At 34.2% G+C, this 19,651-nt stretch overlaps 4 protein-coding genes across 4 annotated transcripts; 3 read left to right on the plus strand and 1 right to left on the minus strand.

Annotated features, from left to right (window-relative positions):
* The first annotated feature begins 351 nt into the window (after positions 1 to 351).
* On the plus strand, positions 352 to 3,141 carry LOC114366890 (peroxisomal membrane protein PMP22-like). Its single transcript, XM_028323918.1, has 7 exons — positions 352 to 506; positions 627 to 725; positions 1,686 to 1,787; positions 2,205 to 2,280; positions 2,491 to 2,561; positions 2,649 to 2,734; positions 2,846 to 3,141. Exons 1-7 carry the CDS (start codon positions 435 to 437, stop codon positions 2,895 to 2,897), a joined length of 558 nt encoding a protein of 185 aa, XP_028179719.1. The 5' UTR covers positions 352 to 434; the 3' UTR covers positions 2,898 to 3,141.
* A 1,978-nt stretch (positions 3,142 to 5,119) lies between these two features.
* LOC114367456 (probable F-box protein At4g22030) lies at positions 5,120 to 6,619 on the plus strand. The gene has a single exon (XM_028324648.1). It carries the CDS (start codon positions 5,203 to 5,205, stop codon positions 6,502 to 6,504), a length of 1,302 nt encoding a protein of 433 aa, XP_028180449.1. The 5' UTR covers positions 5,120 to 5,202; the 3' UTR covers positions 6,505 to 6,619.
* A 2,590-nt stretch (positions 6,620 to 9,209) lies between these two features.
* Positions 9,210 to 11,886, plus strand: LOC114425917 (B-cell receptor-associated protein 31-like). Its single transcript, XM_028392897.1, has 2 exons — positions 9,210 to 9,723; positions 11,154 to 11,886. The coding sequence occupies exons 1-2, from the start codon at positions 9,438 to 9,440 to the stop codon at positions 11,534 to 11,536; spliced, it is 669 nt and encodes a 222-aa protein (XP_028248698.1). The 5' UTR covers positions 9,210 to 9,437; the 3' UTR covers positions 11,537 to 11,886.
* Positions 11,887 to 14,661: 2,775 nt separating this feature from the next.
* LOC114367695 (mitogen-activated protein kinase kinase kinase 18-like) lies at positions 14,662 to 16,040 on the minus strand. Its single transcript, XM_028324894.1, has one exon. It carries the CDS (start codon positions 15,928 to 15,930, stop codon positions 14,662 to 14,664), a length of 1,269 nt encoding a protein of 422 aa, XP_028180695.1. The 5' UTR covers positions 15,931 to 16,040.
* Positions 16,041 to 19,651: the final 3,611 nt, after the last annotated feature.

Genomic DNA, 19,651 nt, shown 5'->3' on the forward strand with positions numbered 1-19,651 from the left:
GGAATCAAATAGAGAAAAATGAATTAATTTCAAGGATTTAAATAAAATCTTAAAAAAAATTAGGGACTTATTTGAGTTATACGTAATTTTAGTAAATTTGAAGAAGAGAATAAGATTATTTTTTTCCGGTGAAGAAGAGCGAATGAGATTGAAAGTATTCAACTGTTTTTAATTATTATATAAATTTTACGTTATTTATAGAATGAGCAGGTCGTGCACGTGAGGGAGGGGTCAATGTATAAATACTGAAAATTCAAATTCTCTTAAAAATGAATTAATAATTAGTAAAATGTGAAAGTGGCATAAGAAGTAACAACCACGTGGGTTAATGTCGGCTCCTCACACTTTATGAAGATATTTTGGGACAACAACCATGAATGAATAGTTTAATATTAGACACGAGTTGTAGTCTCAGACGCTGTTATTGAGTCAAGATGGGTTCTTTGGCAAAGAAGGGACTCAACAATTACGTCAAACAGCTCCAGCAACACCCTTTGAGAACCAAGGTTCTATTTTTTCTGCATCCAATTCATCACACTTTCAATTTCCGTTACCTTTTTTTGATTTGTTTTTTTTTTTTTTTGCATTTGTTTTCGTTGACCACCGATTCATTGGGGTTACATTAGGTAATCACTGCAGGGGTACTATCAGCGATCAGCGATGTTGTGTCTCAGAAACTTACCGGGATACAGAAAATTCAACTCAAACGACTTCTTTTCAAAGTGGTCAGCTTCTTTTCTTTTATATTTATGTTACTCTTGTCATACCCAACTAGTATAAATGTATAATAACCAAAATTTCTAATATGAGTACATTATAGTCCACTTGACTGATGCTTGAATTGCCCTCCCTTCAAAGATTAATATTTTCTGTATTTTTTTTATGGCTCTAAGCATTATTGGTTTGAATAATTAGGTTTGAATTTCTGCTAAAAACTATGGGGCTTTAAAAAAATTCACATGAGGATTCTGAGTGAAATTTCAAAGTTTACTGGACTAGTGTTCAAATCAAAACATTATGGATTCTGTTAAGTCTGCAAATTGATGGCAACCTGGTCAAAGAAAAGAAGAATACTCTAATCACAATGTTTTAAAATAAACTAAAATGGATGCAGCGAACAAAAGTTGATCCAGTTGGTAAGGATTGGACTCAAATTCCACAAAGACGTGGATTCAAATCCTATTGCCGATGTGAGGATCTTGTTGATGGATGATTTATAAGTAGCTCTGTAAGTGCTTAGTGAGCCTTGAGGCATGCCCTGACGCTTGGTGAGTCCGAGGGACCCAGCTCACTCAAACTTTTCTTTATAAAAAAAATGTGTGCAAATTGGTCTATCTGGAAATGGGAGTGTAATTTTTAAAATAAAAGGGGAAGATGATGTAATTTAAGCATCTCAAAGAGGAGTGTATTTTATTCTTCTAATATTTGTGTGGAAGAAGAGTGCCAGACTATTCAGGTTGGACTTTTTGGGGATTGGGGTGATAGAAAATTGGAACTCTATTGTCAAAAGCTGAAATGTTTTTTTTTTTTTTCACAAAGAAAAATTAGCATGTTGCTGCTCATTCCGATGAGCTATACTGCTTGCTTAATCATTTATGTTTAAACTACTATAATTATGTGTGGCTTGTGCTTTTTGTTGTTATATTTATGCATTAGGAATCATGTAAATCGTTTATTTCATGCAGATTTTTGGAGCCGCTTATCTTGGACCCTTTGGACACTTTTTTCATTTAATACTGGATAAAATTTTCAAAGGAAAGAGAGATTCAAAAACTGTGGCTAAGAAGGTAATGCCAAACCTTCTGTTTTAACTATATCTATCAGGCATGAATTCAGGCATTGCGGTTGGCACCTGTGTCATCAATCTGTTATTCTTACAGTTTTTGCAGATTGAAATATCAGCTAATTTATGCAGTAGTGTTTAAAGCACTACGAATCCTGAACAGTAAAGAATTCACTGGAAATGAAATAATTTACAAATCCTATCAAAAGTGGCAGGGTTTACAAGCTCTATTATATTGCACTCAAAATGCTATGCATGAATTGAATTCTTAAACTGTTAAAACTAATATCATTCCAAACATATTTTACAATAATTTATTTATAATTAAATATATTTTATTTTCTATACCACCTCTCTCAATTCAAATGAGAGAAAAGATGTTGATATAACTTAGCCTTTTGTAATCATTCTTCTTTTTCAGGTTCTGATTGAACAGTTAACATCCAATCCTTGGAACAATTTGCTTTTCATGATTTACTACGGATTAGTTGTTGAAGGTTAGTCATTTTTCAACATCTAACTTCTTTATTTACAAATAGAATAATTCTCATCAGTGTCAAATAGGGTACCCAACTCTGATATTCCTTTCAACTATTTGCTTACTTATTAAATAAATAAAAAATGAGTTATCCTAAAAATGGTGTAAATGGCATGCTTGGTTGGTAAGTTGTGTATAGTTGTGTTTATGATGAAAACGTGGATTTCAGGACAACCTTGGGTGAATGTGAAAGCTAAAGTTAAGAAGGATTATCTATCAGTGCAGTATACATCATGGACGGTAATATTCTATTACAAATGTAGAAAATAACGGAATTTACTGGAAGACCAATTTTATTTTTATTAACCCCAACGAATTGAACTACAGGTCTGGCCTGTTGTGGGGTGGATAAATCACAAATTCATGCCTCTTCATTTCCGTGTTGTTTTCCAAAGCTTAGTAGCATTTTTCTGGTACGTGTTTTTTGTTTGTCTTTCCCTCCACTTTCTTGATTTGTTAATGATCAGTCCCTTTGGCAACCAACAACTAAATTGAGATCATCCATTGTGTATATTTTATTTCAGGGGAGTATTCTTGAACCTTCGAGCACGATCTATGGCATTGATTAAAGCCTGAAGCAAAGAAGATTACTAGGACACTGTTACTCTTTCCAGAGTAGTTTGCATCAGTTAAAACAAATCAAAAGAAGATCTGCTGTTCAAATTAATGTGTTGGCAAGATCTTTTAGTTTGTCTGACTATTTAGACATGATCAATTTGTAGTGCTAGGAATATGGAAGTTTGTGAATGTTAATTTGAGTATGGATGAACGATGATCAAATTGATTTTGAATGAAATTAATTTTGAAGCAATGTGATTTATGTTTGATGTTTTATTATAAAAATAAGTTAGTAGTAAAATTTAGTAGAATTTCTTTTATTTAATACAAAAGCTACCTAAAAATGCTTTAACTCATAATTAATCATGGATTTAGAAATCATTTCACAATGTAGAATCAAAAACGGAAAAATTTATCTAAATTCACTTTAATTGATATTTTTAATTGATATTTTAACGTGATTATAGAGAATTCAATGTGAAATTAAATACATACTTAATCCAGATGGGTAAATATCAAACAAATTTTGGAGACAAAGCAATAACTGAGGATGAAGAAGTTCATTGTTCTTGACAATTTTGTCAATGGATGAATATATTTTGGAAAATTCTTGATTCATTTTAGAGGAAATTCATTTCTTGCAGTATCATTGTCGTCATTTGATGCAGCTGATCCTATGAATATGGTTGAACAAAAGCAACTAGATGGTAACAATTGATGCGCCATAACAGAAAATCTGAAGTAATAATTTCTCAAGTTTTAACCATTCATATGTTAAAGGTTCATCAGCAGAACAACACAATTTGAGAAGCATACTAATATACTAATAAATAGATCATGGATCGTTAGGATTTTATGCACTTTTATGAGACAGGGTATGAAGGGATTGAAACATCGCACAAAAGTCAAAACTCCCAATGGGTTTGTATTCCTGTATACTGTATTGTCAAAATCTGCGTTGTTGAAGCCTCATAGGAAGATGTGGCACGTGCTCTGTTTCAAGTCACGCGAAAGTTGAGACAAGACAACCTTCGCATTGGGTTAGGTATCTTATTGATGTTAGCAAGTACATATACCGAAAATATAGGGTCGTTGACTTGTTGACTTGAAATTAGAGTTAGTATAGTACATACTAATATACTTATCGTTTTTTATACACAATAATTTCAACAAAACAATTTAGAAAATAGAAAGAGTATGACATGATATGATATAATTTCTTTTTTGGTGAAGACATGATGCGATTGTATTAAATATAATATCCATGCTTTCATTTTCATTGTCATCAAAATTTAATTAATGTGAAATAATTTCAATTAATTAAACATTTTCAATATAACAACCAAATTTTGATTGCAAATCACACGTTTTAATGATTTTATTCTTAAAATGTAATATAGTAAATATTTTTATATCTTGTGGCAATATATGAAATTATAACAAACATAAATAGTCAACTACTTGCTATGAAAAATGAGGTATAGTATCCAACTTGGGAAAAGATGATGGATGTGTGAACATGAGAGAAATCTTTGCCTTTTTTTTTACCAAGGTTGCTCAAAAGTTACAATCACAATGCGTAGGTATTATATTTATGCGAGGAACTGGTCAGAAAATGAAGCCTGTGACAATTTTGAGTTATACTTGACAAATATGTAGCATTAATTTCAAAGTGATCGTATCTTGTGAACAAGTGAACAAACGCGGCACCCTACACTATCAATCATGGAAAAACAATTTTACTCGACCCACGTGAAGGAATGCAATAAATGTAAGGAAAAAAAAAGGACTTTATTAAACTCTGTCAAATTCTAATAAAATAAATGCAAGGCCACGTACTAAAATATTGAGCACAACCATGTGACTTAGTTTCTTGTGGAGGTATATGTACGTTTTATTCTTGCAGATATTATTATCATAATTATGGTTGTTGGTTGTCAAAAAGGCAAGTTAAAACATTCAACAAGAGGTTCATTTTTTGCACAGTCATTAATTAAAGTCTTCTTCAGGGCATGTTTTGTGTTATTTAACAAATTTTTTTTGTTGGTATTACAGCCTTGCAGGTTTTACTCGTTATTTCTGTTGAAAGTCAGCATAGGAGGGAGAACTCATAGCAGATGCAGCCAAATTATGAAAGGACAAACATAGATTTCAATGCTCCCAACTTAATTATTCAGCCGTGTGGGAAAATTTCTCAATCACATTCCACCTTCTTATGTATATGTATGTTCTATAAGAGAACGTGGCACAATTCAATCACAAACACCCTAACCATTACTATTTACTAGTTAAGGCCTTCATAAAAAATACAGCTAGAGAGCACATGGGAACCACTATGGATTCAAGCAAATTTTCTTCTTTCTCATATTGCAGTTCAAGAAGAATAGCTGCAACAATCAATGTGCCGAAGATTAAGGTAACCAAAGTCTCCACTCCAAGGCCTCCCAACAAAAACTTGGTGGCAGAATTGAATTATCTAAATAATTACATTTCAGCCACCGGCACAACTCATGCAAAAGAGAATCCTTACTGCTCCAATCTCAGCGCCAAGAGTTCCACAGCACCTAGAACAAGCACACCAAATTCCACTGAGGTTACTAAGCTTCATGTGATTATGGAGATTGTAGCAGAAAGAATAGAGATGCATAAGAACATCGGAGCACAGCGCGACAACTGGAACTGCCTTCTAACGACATCTGTTAATATGATTACTCTCTCAGCTGCAACCATGGTTGGCCTTGCAGCTGTTGGTTCAAGTGGAGCAACTGTTGTGGCCTTGAAGGTGTCCTCCACAATTCTTTACATGGCAGCCACAGGGTTACTTGTGGTCATGAACAAAATCCAGCCATCACAGCTTGTAGAGGAGCAGAGAAATGCTGCTAGGTTGTTCAAGCAGCTTCATAGAGAACTCCAAACAAGGCTTTCTCTTGGGAATCCTAGTGAGAATGATGTCAATGAAGCAATGGAAAAAGTGTTGGCATTGGACAGGGCTTACCCTCTTCCTCTATTGGGCTCAATGCTTGAAAAATTCCCCCAAACTGTGGAGCCAGCAGTGTGGTGGCCTAGACAGAAGCAAAAGTGTCTAAAAAAAGAAGAGTTTGGTGGGAAGTTCAAAGGGAAGAATGGATGGGATGCAAGGTTGGAAGATGAAATGAGAAAGGTTGTGCTGGTTTTGAGAAAGAAGGACATGGAAGACTACTTGAGGTTGGGTAAAGAAGTCTTGAACTTCAACAAGGTATTGGCAGTTTCTGGTCCACTACTCACTGGCCTTGCAGCTTTAGGATCAGTTTTTTTGGGTTCTGTGAATGCACCTTGGCCTGTTATGCTTGGGGTTATTGGAGGAGCTTTGGCAAGTGTTGTTAACACATTAGAGCATGGGGGGCAAGTGGGGATGGTGTTTGAGATGTATAGGACAACTACTGGTTTCTTTAAGCTCATGGAAGAGAGCATAGAGCTAAATATAAATGAACAAGATCCTCATAAAAGAGAAAATGGGGAATTGTTTGAAATCAAAGTTGCTTTACAGCTAGGTAGGAGTCTCTCAGAACTCAGGCAATTTACTGCTTCAATTTCATCCTCACCTGAAGAGAATGATTGTCAAGAGTTTGCTAGCAAACTTTTCTAGATAGAGTTTACTGTAACTATTAAGCTTTGTTTTGTGAATATTCTCATAACAAGAGAATGCTTGTTAATTATAATATTATTACTATTACTATGTGTACTTACTATCATGATTTTTTTGGTAAATGTGGTTTGAAGAGTTTAACTTTGCTTCTATTATTCATCAACTAGTTGTTAGTTTAGATCCACAGCTAATTAATTTTTGTGTTAGCCTTCTGCGTTGGCTTTTGTATTGCCTCCAGAATACTGAAAACAAGTGCAAAATAAAAATGAATTAAAACCAACAAAACCCACGTGATTGAGTGCTGTTTCCATTCCTTATTCTTGGGAATCTATTTATTTTGATTTGGTGTTTCTTTGCTTCTCTATTCAATGAGCATCGCGATAAAGGAGAATTTGTATTAAGATTAAACTTCAGATTCGGACAGCGTGGAAATTCCCACATCCAACTCTGGATTATTTAAGATAACTATTTTATTTTCTTTCAAATTGTAGATGTTAACATGTTGATTACTTAAAATTAGCAGAATGGTCGAACCTGATGATCAGGTGGAGTAGTTCGGGAAAGCTCTCCAAGTTTACAACATTTTATGATGGGTTGAAAATATAAAAAAAATATTTACACTATTAGTATATACCAATTAAATAAAAAAAATAAGTCATACAATTACAGTGTAAAAATTTCTCTCTTAAATTATGGGTGAACTCCATTCTCCAAAGATGAGTAAGAGGGTAATTACTTGTAAAAAGTACTCTAATGTTTTAGGTAATAAGTAAAGATTATATCAAATGAATCGTACCTCATCTTTGGATGTCTCTGTCTACCTTCACAGTCATATGCCTATTATTTCTTTAACAGTTGTGTAACTGTCCCATCTGAGGTGGAATCTTGTCAAATTATGGTCATGCTACTTTTCTACTTTTCTTTAAAAAATGAGAGAAATTATGTTGTAATTCTCGATTCAATTCTTAAGAAATTTCATGCTTGCTATTCAGTTCTCAATTCAATTTTTTTTTTCTCAATTCCAGTCATTTGAAGTTGTCAAATTTTATTCTTAGTTTGTGAAACTTATAAATCAGAGGTGTATGGTGATGAATTTTGGACACCTGAGAGGAGGAGTTCAAGGCAGAGTATTCGGTCAATAAAGTAGAATTTGGTTCTGTTATTTGTTTTATCTTTTAGCTTAGTCTTATTTATTGACTTGGATAGTGTTCTTGAAGGGATGATATGCAAATCCTGTCTTCCTCTTATTTTCCTGCCTATGCACAAGGATAATGACCACCCTCATGATGCAATAGTGTTTCTAGAGTGTTATAAGCCATCTTTTTACCAAAAGATAGGCAATCTTTTTAGAACGGTTGTCAACATAATCGATCTAAAAAGTTATGACTTTTTATAATTTGATTTTTTAAAATGACCGTACAATCGATTTAAAAATTATTTTTGGTCCTTCTAAAAAGTCTTTTTTATACCGCACTCAGCACTTAAGGGGAAAAGACTGAAATATCCTTGATCCGTAAGTCTTTAAGTTGATCCGTAAAAGACTTACGGATCAAGTTGATCCGTAAAAGACTTACGGATCAAGTTGATCCGTAAGATTTATGGATCACTCTCACAAAGTGTAAGGGTAATTTTGGCATTTTCAAAAAATGTTGGGTGCACCAGCAATATGTTGGATGCACCTAGTAACACCCTACATACTTTTGGAGCCTTAAATTTAGTTTTATATTTTTTGGACTTGTCAGGCTTTAGTATTGGGTGGCCGATCAAGTAACTTATATAAAATAAAGAGAATTTGATAGATATAATTAAGATAAGAAAAAAAAAAATCTTCTACTAGAGAAATAGAAATATTCTTTAAAATCAGATAATATTTTTTCTATTTACATTATTTATCAAAAATATAGAGATATTCCTTAAAATCGGATATTATTTATTATTAGAAAAAAAAAATCATATTTTTTCTTATTTACATTATCTTACTTACAAGAAGAATTAAGATCCTATTATTTAATTTTACTTTTATAAAAGAAACGATCAAGCTTTAAATAAACTAATTCTAATCCAACTTCCTTGAAGATATCCACTCTTATTTGCACCGTTAAGTATTGAAGTGTCTTCAAGACACTAACTATCATTTGTTTGATAAAAGGAACTTCAATGTTATGTTTAGCTTATCTGAGAATTAATTTTTTTAACTTACTTTTGGGACAAACTTGGATTTGGATTATAAGCAATAAATTTGTTGCTTTTAAAGTAAAAATACTTTTTAATTTCTATATTTACAACAGAAACTTGAAATATTCAAACAAATTTAATTTTATCAACATATTTTTTAAAAATTAAAAACATAAATCCTGATATAATATACTTATTTTTATCAAACTTAAGTTTACAGCATACTTTTTATTACCTTCAATCAACTTCAAACCAACATTCGGGAAGGGAAGCCAAACTACTTGAACTACTTCTTCCTTTTTAACGATTGACTAATGCTTACCTTCAACATAAAGTTTACGATATACTTTTAATTCATACTTATGTTTTTAAATTTTAATCCAAAAAGATGCACTAAATGTAAATAAACAATAACACCGATGCATGTGACGCAAAATCAGAAAAATGGAAAGCCTTGGCGACAAAAATAGAAAGTACGAGGACTTCCTAAGAAAACAAAAAATGTTTTTAAGGTTGTTGGAACTTGGAAGCCCAAAATTTGTCCGTGCCTTGAAATTCAATTGTCGTTTTTGCTTTTGAAAGGGTCTCACTTCTCTTGTGTCTGTCACACTCTCTCTTTTTCTTTTTCTAATTTTTTGTGATTGTCCAATCTCCTGTGATTTAAGATTGATGAAAGTGACGCACAACATCTGAAGGAGCCCATAAATTTGTTATTTTTTGTGATCCCATTGTGAATTGTGGGGATCTGAATTGCGAAGATGATCCAGCTTCTGTTCACGGTGATATTTTCGGAGACGGCGATGATAGCGTTGCTTCTGTTCAAGACCCCTTTGAGGAAGCTGGTGATAATGGGGTTGGATCGGTTGAAGCGTGGCCGTGGACCCTTGATGGTTAAGACCGTTGCAGGGACCGTTCTCGTGGTGTTTTTTTCGAGTGTGTATAGCATGGTCAACATTCAGAAGCGTGGGATCGAGGAGGGTGCTATTGTTAACCCCACCGATCAGGTTCTTATGGCCAAGCACCTCCTCGAAGCAACGCTCATGGGTATGTATTTCTTTTTTCATTCCATGATTTGCTTTGTTTTCTGAATTCCTGATCTGATTCATGTGTGTGTGCAAGGTAATCAAATCCTTCTTATATTAGGTTTGTAATTTAACGGGGATATAAGGTTTTGTAGGTGGTTAAGAAAGAAGGGAAGGAGGCAAAGGTCGCAGCTTCGATCCCTTCCGCTAACAATTAACATTTTTATTAAAAAAAAAAAAGATTTGTAATTTAATTTGTTTAGTCCTTCTGGGGATTGGGAATGTATACGTTGCTGTTTGATACTACTGATTGATTACTTCCCTTGTTTAAATGTTGGAGCAATTTGAGTAATGTATGATTTGGAAAAGGATTTTTTTTTTTTTTTAATCTGGAGGTATTGGTTTTGGGGGGATGGGAGATTTTTAATATAAAAATCACACATGTGTATGGCTTTCAATGTTGATTTTCTTTTCTTTTTTTTCTCGAACAGAAGGCTTTTAGTTGTGTGACTTGTGTCATTGCCTATGATGTTATGTTAAATTTTGTAGCTCAGGATTGCAATGTCTATAAGTGTGAGCTTGTTTGGTCTTGATTGTCTGGGGCATGTTAGCAAAGGACACAGGTTGTCTGCCGACACTATGTGGAAACCCTTTTTTTTCTTTTGGACCAACTGCTTTATATTGACACCTCTCATGAGGCATTGCAGTCACAACCATAGAGACATTACTTTTTGTTCCCTCATTTTCTTTTCGTTGATAAGGAACACATTGTTTTCACTTTGCCCTGTGCTCAGTAGATTAAACATTTACCGCCTGAAAGAAGGGAAAAGAGAAGGGCTAGATTCAGATTTTCTGCAGTCAGATTTTTCAAACATTCATACAGTCAACAAATCGGAACCATTGGATGATGATCAGACAACTCATAATTTGTCTCAGTAAATTAAACTTAAAATATGCATTCAAGATTCAAACCATCTAATATTCATCCAACAGTTCCGAGTTGTTGACTACAGCAAATGCAAGTCGGCTGCATGCATCTTACTGGTTTCACAGTGCTTCACCCTAGTGGTTTCTTCTATAGTATTTTTCCTACTTGTTATCCTCTTCTATAGCCAAAATTTTAACAACAATGATGCGCTCTTTTACTAGAGAACATTTCTAGACACAGATAGTTCCTGCTCAAGCAACTCCTTGAAGTACCCAATGTGAATTATATCATGTTTAACATAAATTTCCTTAGCTGTCTTCTCAACAAGTTTTATGCCTTTGATTTATCATAACACTGGTCACATCTTAAAAACTTGACTAAAGTGAAATTCCAGCTCTAATACAATCCAAATGATACTGTTTTGAATTTCTGAACCTATTCTCTATCTCTGTTTCTGAAATATGAAGAGACCTCTCCTATGGCATCTGGGCATTATTCATTCATCTTTGGTTGATTATTTGCAGGTGCTATCCTTTTCCTTGCGCTTATGATAGACAGACTACATCATTACATAAGAGAACTTCGGATTCGAAGAAAGGGCATGGAAGCTGTGAAGAAACAAACCAGAGGGACCGAAGATGGAAAAGTTGCAAATTCGGAAGAAATTAAGGCTGTGGAGGAAGAAAGAGCCAGATTGAGAGCTGAACTTAGCCGCCTTGAATCTGAACTACAGTCAAAAACAAAAGATGTAGATGCTGCTGAAGCCAATGTAGCTGCTCTGAGAAAACAATCTGAGGGGTTCCTTCTTGAGTATGATCGCTTACTTGAGGAAAACCAGAACCTCCGCAACCAACTACAATCCTTGGACAGGAAATTGTCACATTCAGGTTCCAAGAAGAATATGTAAGAAACATTGCAGGTAGGAATGGTTTCTTCTGTATACTCTTCAGGAGTTCCATGGCAGTTTGTTGATAACAGCTTGTCAATCCCTGTAAGCTTGCTCCTTATGGAATACGATTTTCACTTTTGAGTTGAATTTGGATCAATTTTGTCCTGACAAATTTTGAATTTTTTTATAGTGATGACAGAAAATATAGTGCTGATTTGTTTTTTCTGCACATATGTAACTTCTGCAACTTCTGTTCCACTATTTAAGATTCGACAAACTGAAGGGATGTGCCCATGAATAGTGTTTAATGTTATTTAAGTTATATCTTGGTACTTAATTTTATTTTTCTTATCATTTATCCTATTTAAGTGATGCCTCTCTGGATGTTATTTAAGTTATCTCTTGGTACTTATTTTTTTTTTATCATTTATCCTATTTAAGTGATGCCTCTCTTGGTCCAGAGAGTAATCTCTTCTTGACCGTTCAGTTATTATACTTCTTCATTTCTGGGGTCGTATTTGTTATTTTTTTTGTCATGTTTATACCCGCTCTATATAATCATTTGATCAAAGGCAGCCTCAAGTACTCTGGCCCAGGTACTTGAAGAAAAAATTGACTAGACCCACAACAAATTATTTGTGTTAAAAAACGGTTGATCCCTGCATTATTAGATGGTGAGTTCTACACAAGAAAGATTGTCCTTTATTCTCATAATAATAGGATAACGTTATGATTTTGAAGAAAAGGTAATGGCTCAAATCTCTGTTCACATTTCTCGTGTATTTGGTGAATAGGAATTGGCAAGAAAATGAAGTGCGAGATTTGTGTATTCATTCAAATGGAAAAGAATGCAGGTTATGGAAGCTGTTTATGCATTTTATGACATGTTCTATTTGGATTAACTTTTGGTCTACGGAAACTTTTTAATTGTATCTGTCGTTATTAAGATTTTTAAAAGACAAAATGTGGAGCTCTCCTAAGATTATTGGTGCTTATAAAGAAGTTAGATGAGATCGTTTTCGAAAAAGTTAATAGATAAATTATTTTCAAATTATGTGAAAAGTTTGAATAATTTTTAATTATTTAATTCATTTTATTTTCTCTTTTATAAAGTATAGTTTTCTGCTTCTAAGTCACTAAAGCAACTGAAAATCGGACTTTTCTTTTTGTGATCTCCTAAAGCATGTAATGGAGTAAATAACTAAAATGGGCCAAGTCTAAAAAAATTATTAATAGAAGAGTCCTCAGAACAGTTTATGCATGGAACTCTTTTTTTTTTTTTCCGCGCATATGATTGTAAATGAATATCTCGATTGATCACCGGAATTTTTTTAACTCCTCCGGACATTTGGCCTCTTATTCTCTTCTATGTTGATAAAATGGAATGAAATTTGGCTCATTTAAAGTGTGAAACGAGATGATTGAAATTGAGGGTTGAAATTGCAATTAAATATACACACATGTAAAATAATTGAAAATTAGGAATTCTTTATAGGAAAAAGATATTTACACACCCAAATATCTTTGACAGCTAGAGGAAGAATAATATATATATATATATAGTAAGTGATATATATGATGGAATAAGAAGAAAAATAAAGAGAAAAAAATGAAATTGTTGATTAAGTTTTTAAAATATAGAGATGTTCAAATATCACTACTTTTTTATATAGATGGCCAGCTCTTTTAGGCACACAGAAGTAGTGGCAGTTTAGTTAGGGTTGGTCAATTTTAAAAATAACCTTGTTTTACAGTAAATTGCCTTGTTTAGTAATTAGATGACAGCTGTGCTGTATATTGGACAGTTTTGTTTATTTTAGTATAGACAACAACAATGTTTTTGTTTTTGCAGTGAAAAGTTGTGAGTTGGGAACTTGTGACCACTAAAAGTCACCAACATAAATGCAGATGCATACAAGAATAGAATTAAGAGCACAAAAAATAAGCTCCTAGCTAGGTCAATGCTTTTGAAACACTTCCTGTGAGAAATTAGCCAGAATAAGTTAGGATAGAGTAGGATAACTTGCAGTCACCATAGGGAGGGTGTGACCATCAACTACCAATATTAAGAATTATAGCCTTGTAGTTGTAGCAATTCTAGAAAGAACGGAAATTTCAAGGAAATCCTTGATGCTTTTTTTATTTATAAGTAGAAGAAATTACTATTTTAAAAAAGATTATCTGATACGCATTAATTGAACTCACTCTGCATGATGATACACAAAGCAAGGCGCGCAAGCTAGTATTGATTATGGACTTATGGATGTGATTAAATTTGGCCCAGTTAAGCCGTATATTCACTATGTCTGGGGATGGAAATAGGTAAGTCGGGTTAGGTTTTTATTAGCTTTGAGTTTGAGTCTTTGGGTGAAAAGTATATGACTTGAGTTTAGTCTGTATTTCCATCTATTAAAGATTTTTGTAAGAGTCTTAGTGTTTGATTTATATAAAAGTTTAGTATGTCTTACAAATTTATTTTAAGAGTTTAATTTGTGAGAATTTAATATTAAGATAAAAGAATTAATGCTTGTTGGATAGTTTAGTTTCCACTACTTCACACCCAAAAAAAAATTATTTTAAGAGTTTAATTTGTGAGAATTTAATATTAAGATAAAAATAAAAATATGTATGTAAAAAAAATCAAATCAAACTTATTTATGTTATATAAGTATATTTTTAAGGTTTAAACATAACATGATGATTAAAATATATTAACTTAATTATTTTGCAATAAGATATTTAAATGAAAATTTATTTTTTTAATAAATTTAATTATAAATTTTAACTTGACTTTTTATATAAATCAACGTGATTAACATTTAAATAAATAAATAAATGTAAGATTTTAATAAATTATAAAAAAAAGTAATATAATAATAATAATAAATCATTATTTATAATTTTTTAAATGGATCTTTAGGCCTAAAATGTTTTTTTTAATGATTCAATTTGAACTTATTTAATTAAATAAATTTTACTAAAAACATCAGCATGACTTATTTTTTTATTTTCTGCAAAGATTTGGCCTAACTTAGACTTATCTTTTAGGCCAGGTCGAATTATATGATTTATTTCTATCTCTAATCATTATATTATCCCGTATTATATTATAATTAAAATGAAAAGTATTCCATTAAGTGGAATTAAAGAGAGTGAAAGGGGAGCAAAATGCAAGGCATGATAAAAAATCTCATCTTATTAGAATCAAATTTTCCATGGAAAACAATCACTAGACATACACAAGCTGACAACAATGATTCTCTGGTGCGACAATCACAGTTTCTGCCTCTAAGATAACAATCATTATCACTAATACTCAATTCAGCTGCAGTTGATTCTACAATTTCAGGATCACAAAAAGTTACCAAAACATTGTCTTCATCACTAACGACATTACAAAAAGTAGTGTTGGTTTGGTGAAAGAACAAACCCTCAGCCTCCAAATGTATGTCATGGATCTCATTGCCTCTCACAGTGACCCATTCGCCATCGTTCGATGCCCAAACAGGCTCATCCGAAAACAACCTACGAATTCTGTCCCTAGGAGAGGGACAATCAAGTGCTTCATGCTGAGCTGTCTCCAGTGAATCCCAAAAACCTCGTTCCAACACACCAGTGGGAGTGTCCGAATCCAACACCAACAACTTCAATTCCGTGCACTCCTTAACAAAACCGTGTCCAAGAAGCTCCTCCACCGACCACCTTTCACCGGGCTCCCTCTTCAAACACTTTCCCAAAAAGTCCCTCCCCTGCTCCGACACATAACCAGGTATCTCCGGCGACTCGCCGGAGAATCCAATCCTATAAACCACCGCCGCCGGGTCTCCGCCGCCTTGCCACGGCGGCGTCCCGGTGATCATCTCCAGCACAGTGCACCCAAGTGCCCACACGTCAGCAGGGAACCCCTGCTGCTCCCCACGCGCCACCTCTGGTGCCATGAATCTCGGCGTGCCGGCGATCACCGACGATGACTCCTCCACCCTCCGAGCGCAACCAAAGTCCGCAATTTTCACCCCTTGCTCCGTCACCAACACGTTCTGCCCCTTCACGTCGCAATGCACTATCCCATTGGAGTGAAGGTAGTTCAGGCCCTGCAGAATTTGGCGCGTGCAGGACCCCACCACCGCTTCTTCCATCCCGCCACCGCGCTCCGCCAGGGTCCCGTGAGGCGCGTACTCCATGAACATGTTGAACCACTGCACGCCGTTCTCGAACGTGTTGTCACAGCCTCGGTAGGCCACAATTTGAGGACATTTCAGTGTTGAAAGAATCCTCTCCTCCCTTTTGAGGAACTCCGACCGGTGGAGCTCCGCAGACTTCACGGCAAACACTTCACCGGACCGGTGGGACTCCCCGATGTAGACGGCCGCGGTGGAGCCGCGGCCGAGGGTGTGGCCTCTAGTCCAATCCATGAATGGTGTTGGGATGTTAGTTATAGTATTAAAGTGTGGGATGTAGTTGGGAGCTAGCTTTTCTGAATTAGAAGATATATATATATGTGGGAAGGTTAAGGTTAAGGGTTTGGTGTGTTGTGGTTGGCTTAATGTAGAGGGTAAGAAAAGAAGCTATGATGTGGAAAGGCTTTAATTTTTGTTTGCATTGCACTTTTTTTTATTGTGTCAAATGGACGGCCGCCGTCTTGTTCTTTCACGATCTTGTGATGGGAGGGGTCCACGTGTCAAAGGGAGGAGGAGCTTTTGTTGTTGTTGTTGGCCGGCCAGGCATGAATGCTGGCACGTGCTTCATCCTTTCAATTAAGGGGTGAGACTGCAAAGATTGCGCTGTTAGCTAGCTATAGGGGTGAATGCTGAGAGCGTGTTTCGTGAATCATTAGGGTGGCATATTCCATGGCTCATGTTACAATTGTTAAATCTTGTTTTATCCTTGAGGGCCCACCAAGTAAAGAAAGAAAGAGATGCTTTATTTCGTTCCTCAATTTCTGTGTCTAGGGACTCCCTTAAATATTATTAAACTATGTACATGGTACAATTATATATGCCAGTGTCAAAGATAGATGCATGGATTGTGCCAAACAATGCTTGAATCCTTGGATTAGTAGCTATAATATATGCACTCTGAAACTAAAACCATCGAAATTGTCTCATAGATATGCTGAAATTGATGAATTCAATTAACTTGAATTCGCTTGAGTTGGGCCAAGAACAATTGGACTTTGACCTCCTAATGTATACCTAATCAATTTGGTGAATGCCAATTATTGACTAGAAGTAGACGATTAGTTAGTTCTAATATTCCCTCTTTCTTGCCTCCCAATCAATCACATACATCTTCTGGATTAATTTTCAAGTCAAAGGGGTATATATATGGTGCTTTATTTTAAACCAAGTATCGGTTTATCTGCTAAGTTAGGTGGATTGTATGCGAAGCAAAACGAATGGCAACAGTGAAAGTCAATTTAAAGGCAAAATCCCACTATGAGAGAAAGGGGGCTTAGTCTATGATGAGTGTAAAGCGCAAGGAGAGTGGTGAAAGCCTCAAAGCCAAGGACACTTGGAATTTCGGTAAAGAACAAAAAGCCGAAGCCAACTAACTCAATCGTTGCACTAAGCCTAATCACCACTGATTTTTTTTAAAAATAATACCAACCAGCCTGTCCATCCACATTCACATTGTGTGTGTAGTTGTTAACTAACAAATTAAACGAAAAAGAAGGATAAAGACAGCGTGAGAGGAGTTTAATTTGTTGGACCGTTAATATTAGTATTAAAATCATGCTAATCGGTATTTTTAAAATATTGGTTAAAAAATTATAAAATTATTTATCATAAAAAAATATAAACAACACAATTTTTTTGTCTTTTAATAAAAAAAATATTTTAAATATTTTAACTAACATCTTAAGAACAATCGTTATTAATTAGCTCAGAAAAATTATATATGGTTGGAATTGGAAGGTGTTTTTGGTTGAAAGCAAGGTGAAAGTGGGCGTAGGCGTTGACACTTAGCGTGCTTAATGTGAGGGAGGGCAATGATTAAAGTGTGTATGAATCACATGGCGCCAACCATTTTTGTAGTAGAGTGAGTCTCTTTGCTTTGATTCCTCCGTTTCTGAGTGTGCAATGCATGCATCGGATCACGCTGCTGCATGCTGTACGGTGCATAATCCACTTTGTGCCTTTACCTTTCCAAATTATATAATTTCATTATTTCTCTATATCCCAGACGGACCCTATGCTTGCCTCATACTCTTTCTCATGCACACCTCACTTCTAGTCATCTACTACTAATTAAACTCCACAATAAATAAATAACTTAATGAAGTGACCTAAGTTAAAATAAAATGGCTCCAGCCTCTATCCACGGCAGCTTCCTTAACTTCTAAACCATCCTTGCAATGTCAAAACAGTCATTTTATCTATAAAATATTTTAATTAAAATAATTTTTTAATCCCTTTACTTATATATAACTCTTTTTTATTTTGATTTTTATGTAATAAAAGAATTGCTCCTTTTGTATGTATATATACTGTTGTTTCCAATCTCTTTCTTGTCCGTTACCTTGATAACACAATAAACTTGTAAGAAAAGCAAGTTCCTTTCTGAGCTATTATCCAGCGCAGGAAACTTAATTCATAGAGAAATAAGACAACATATCAAATTACATAATCATAATAGAGTGGATCAGTACAGCGAATCAATCAAATACAAATTTACAATCATAGCAAATCACCTAATTATAACAATTTCAATAAATCAATAAAATCCTAAGTTACAGGGCATGATTGTTGGCTTGTCTGACACTCCACCTCCAGTTCATTGGGGTGAAGCCATGAACGAATTGTCACATGAAACAACATACCTACCTAGTAGATGACAAAGTATTTTTGTGTGTGTGTGGATAGAAGATGACAAAAGATTTGGTGAGAGAACATAAGCAACTTGAAGAATGGTAGTAACATATATAGTGATTTGAAGAAGATTAATTAGAGGCAATTTTTACATGTACAAAGTGAAAGTCTATGGGTTAGAAGTTTAGTTCGAGCATGAAAGATAAAAATAGTGGCAAGATAAGTGGTGCTAATATTGTTAAAGAAAGAAAAAAACACTTTAGATGGTGAAGGAAGAATCACGTACACCAAGTTTATGAGTACGAAGATATCATCAACTCAATCTTTTTAAAATTGTGTTTGCGTTTCCCTTGGAATGAACCAATCACTTTCAATACTTGATAATTACGCTTCCCTCTTTAGAGTTCATTGTCCTTAATCTACTATGATCCTCAAGCTTATTGATTCATTTGGGTCACTTTTGAGAAGAAAAAAAATGTTTGTTACAAAACTAGTTACCATCACGAGTATGTTTTTAACCGCGGATCAACTCAAACCGCAATTTTCACTAGCAGTTTTAGTGTCACGTATTTTTTATATTTTAAAGTAAGCTAATTGAAGACATGACTTGCAAGTCGAAGCACAGCAAATGTGCAACCACGAATTACAATTTCAAGCTATGACGTGACTAATGCACCAAAAACTGCATTAAGTTTGCAACTTCAAGCAATGACATGACTAATGCACATTAAAAGTCCATGAAGTAGCAAATGTTAATTGCTACTTCAATGAATGTGACGCGACTATTGTGCAAATGCTGAAAAAAATGTAAGAAATTGTAAATACAAATTGTGGTTGATTGTTTCTTGTCGGAGCAAAAGCAAGTTAGTGCGATTATCAAGATGAAATTTCTATTCGTAGTATTAGCTCTACTTGTGTTGATTACATGCCATACTATGTGATTAAACTTAGTCTACGATCAAAATAGACTCTTGTCAGTAATTTATTTTGTAATAGACCCATTTTTTAATCATTTCGGTTTAGTTGTAATTCACTTCATTGATGCACTTCAAAAAATTAAGTATCCCTGTTGATTTATTTTTTTTACAGAGTGACCAAATGCCTAATAAAAATAAAAGTTCTTATATCATATTATCATCACACTACACACCCAGCTGTTAGAGACGAGGTTACATTTGAGCTGTAAACACATTGACATTATTACTGAATTATAACTTCTAACGTCATATTTGTTACATAGTTTGAAGCATCTAAATCTGACACACTTTCCATTTTTTTATTCTTTTTATATGCATAGTTCTCTTCTCTTTTCTTTGTTCTAGTA

The sequence above is a fragment of the Glycine soja genome, chromosome 9, assembly GCF_004193775.1.
Source record: "Glycine soja cultivar W05 chromosome 9, ASM419377v2, whole genome shotgun sequence".
Taxonomy (NCBI): Eukaryota; Viridiplantae; Streptophyta; class Magnoliopsida; order Fabales; family Fabaceae; genus Glycine; species Glycine soja.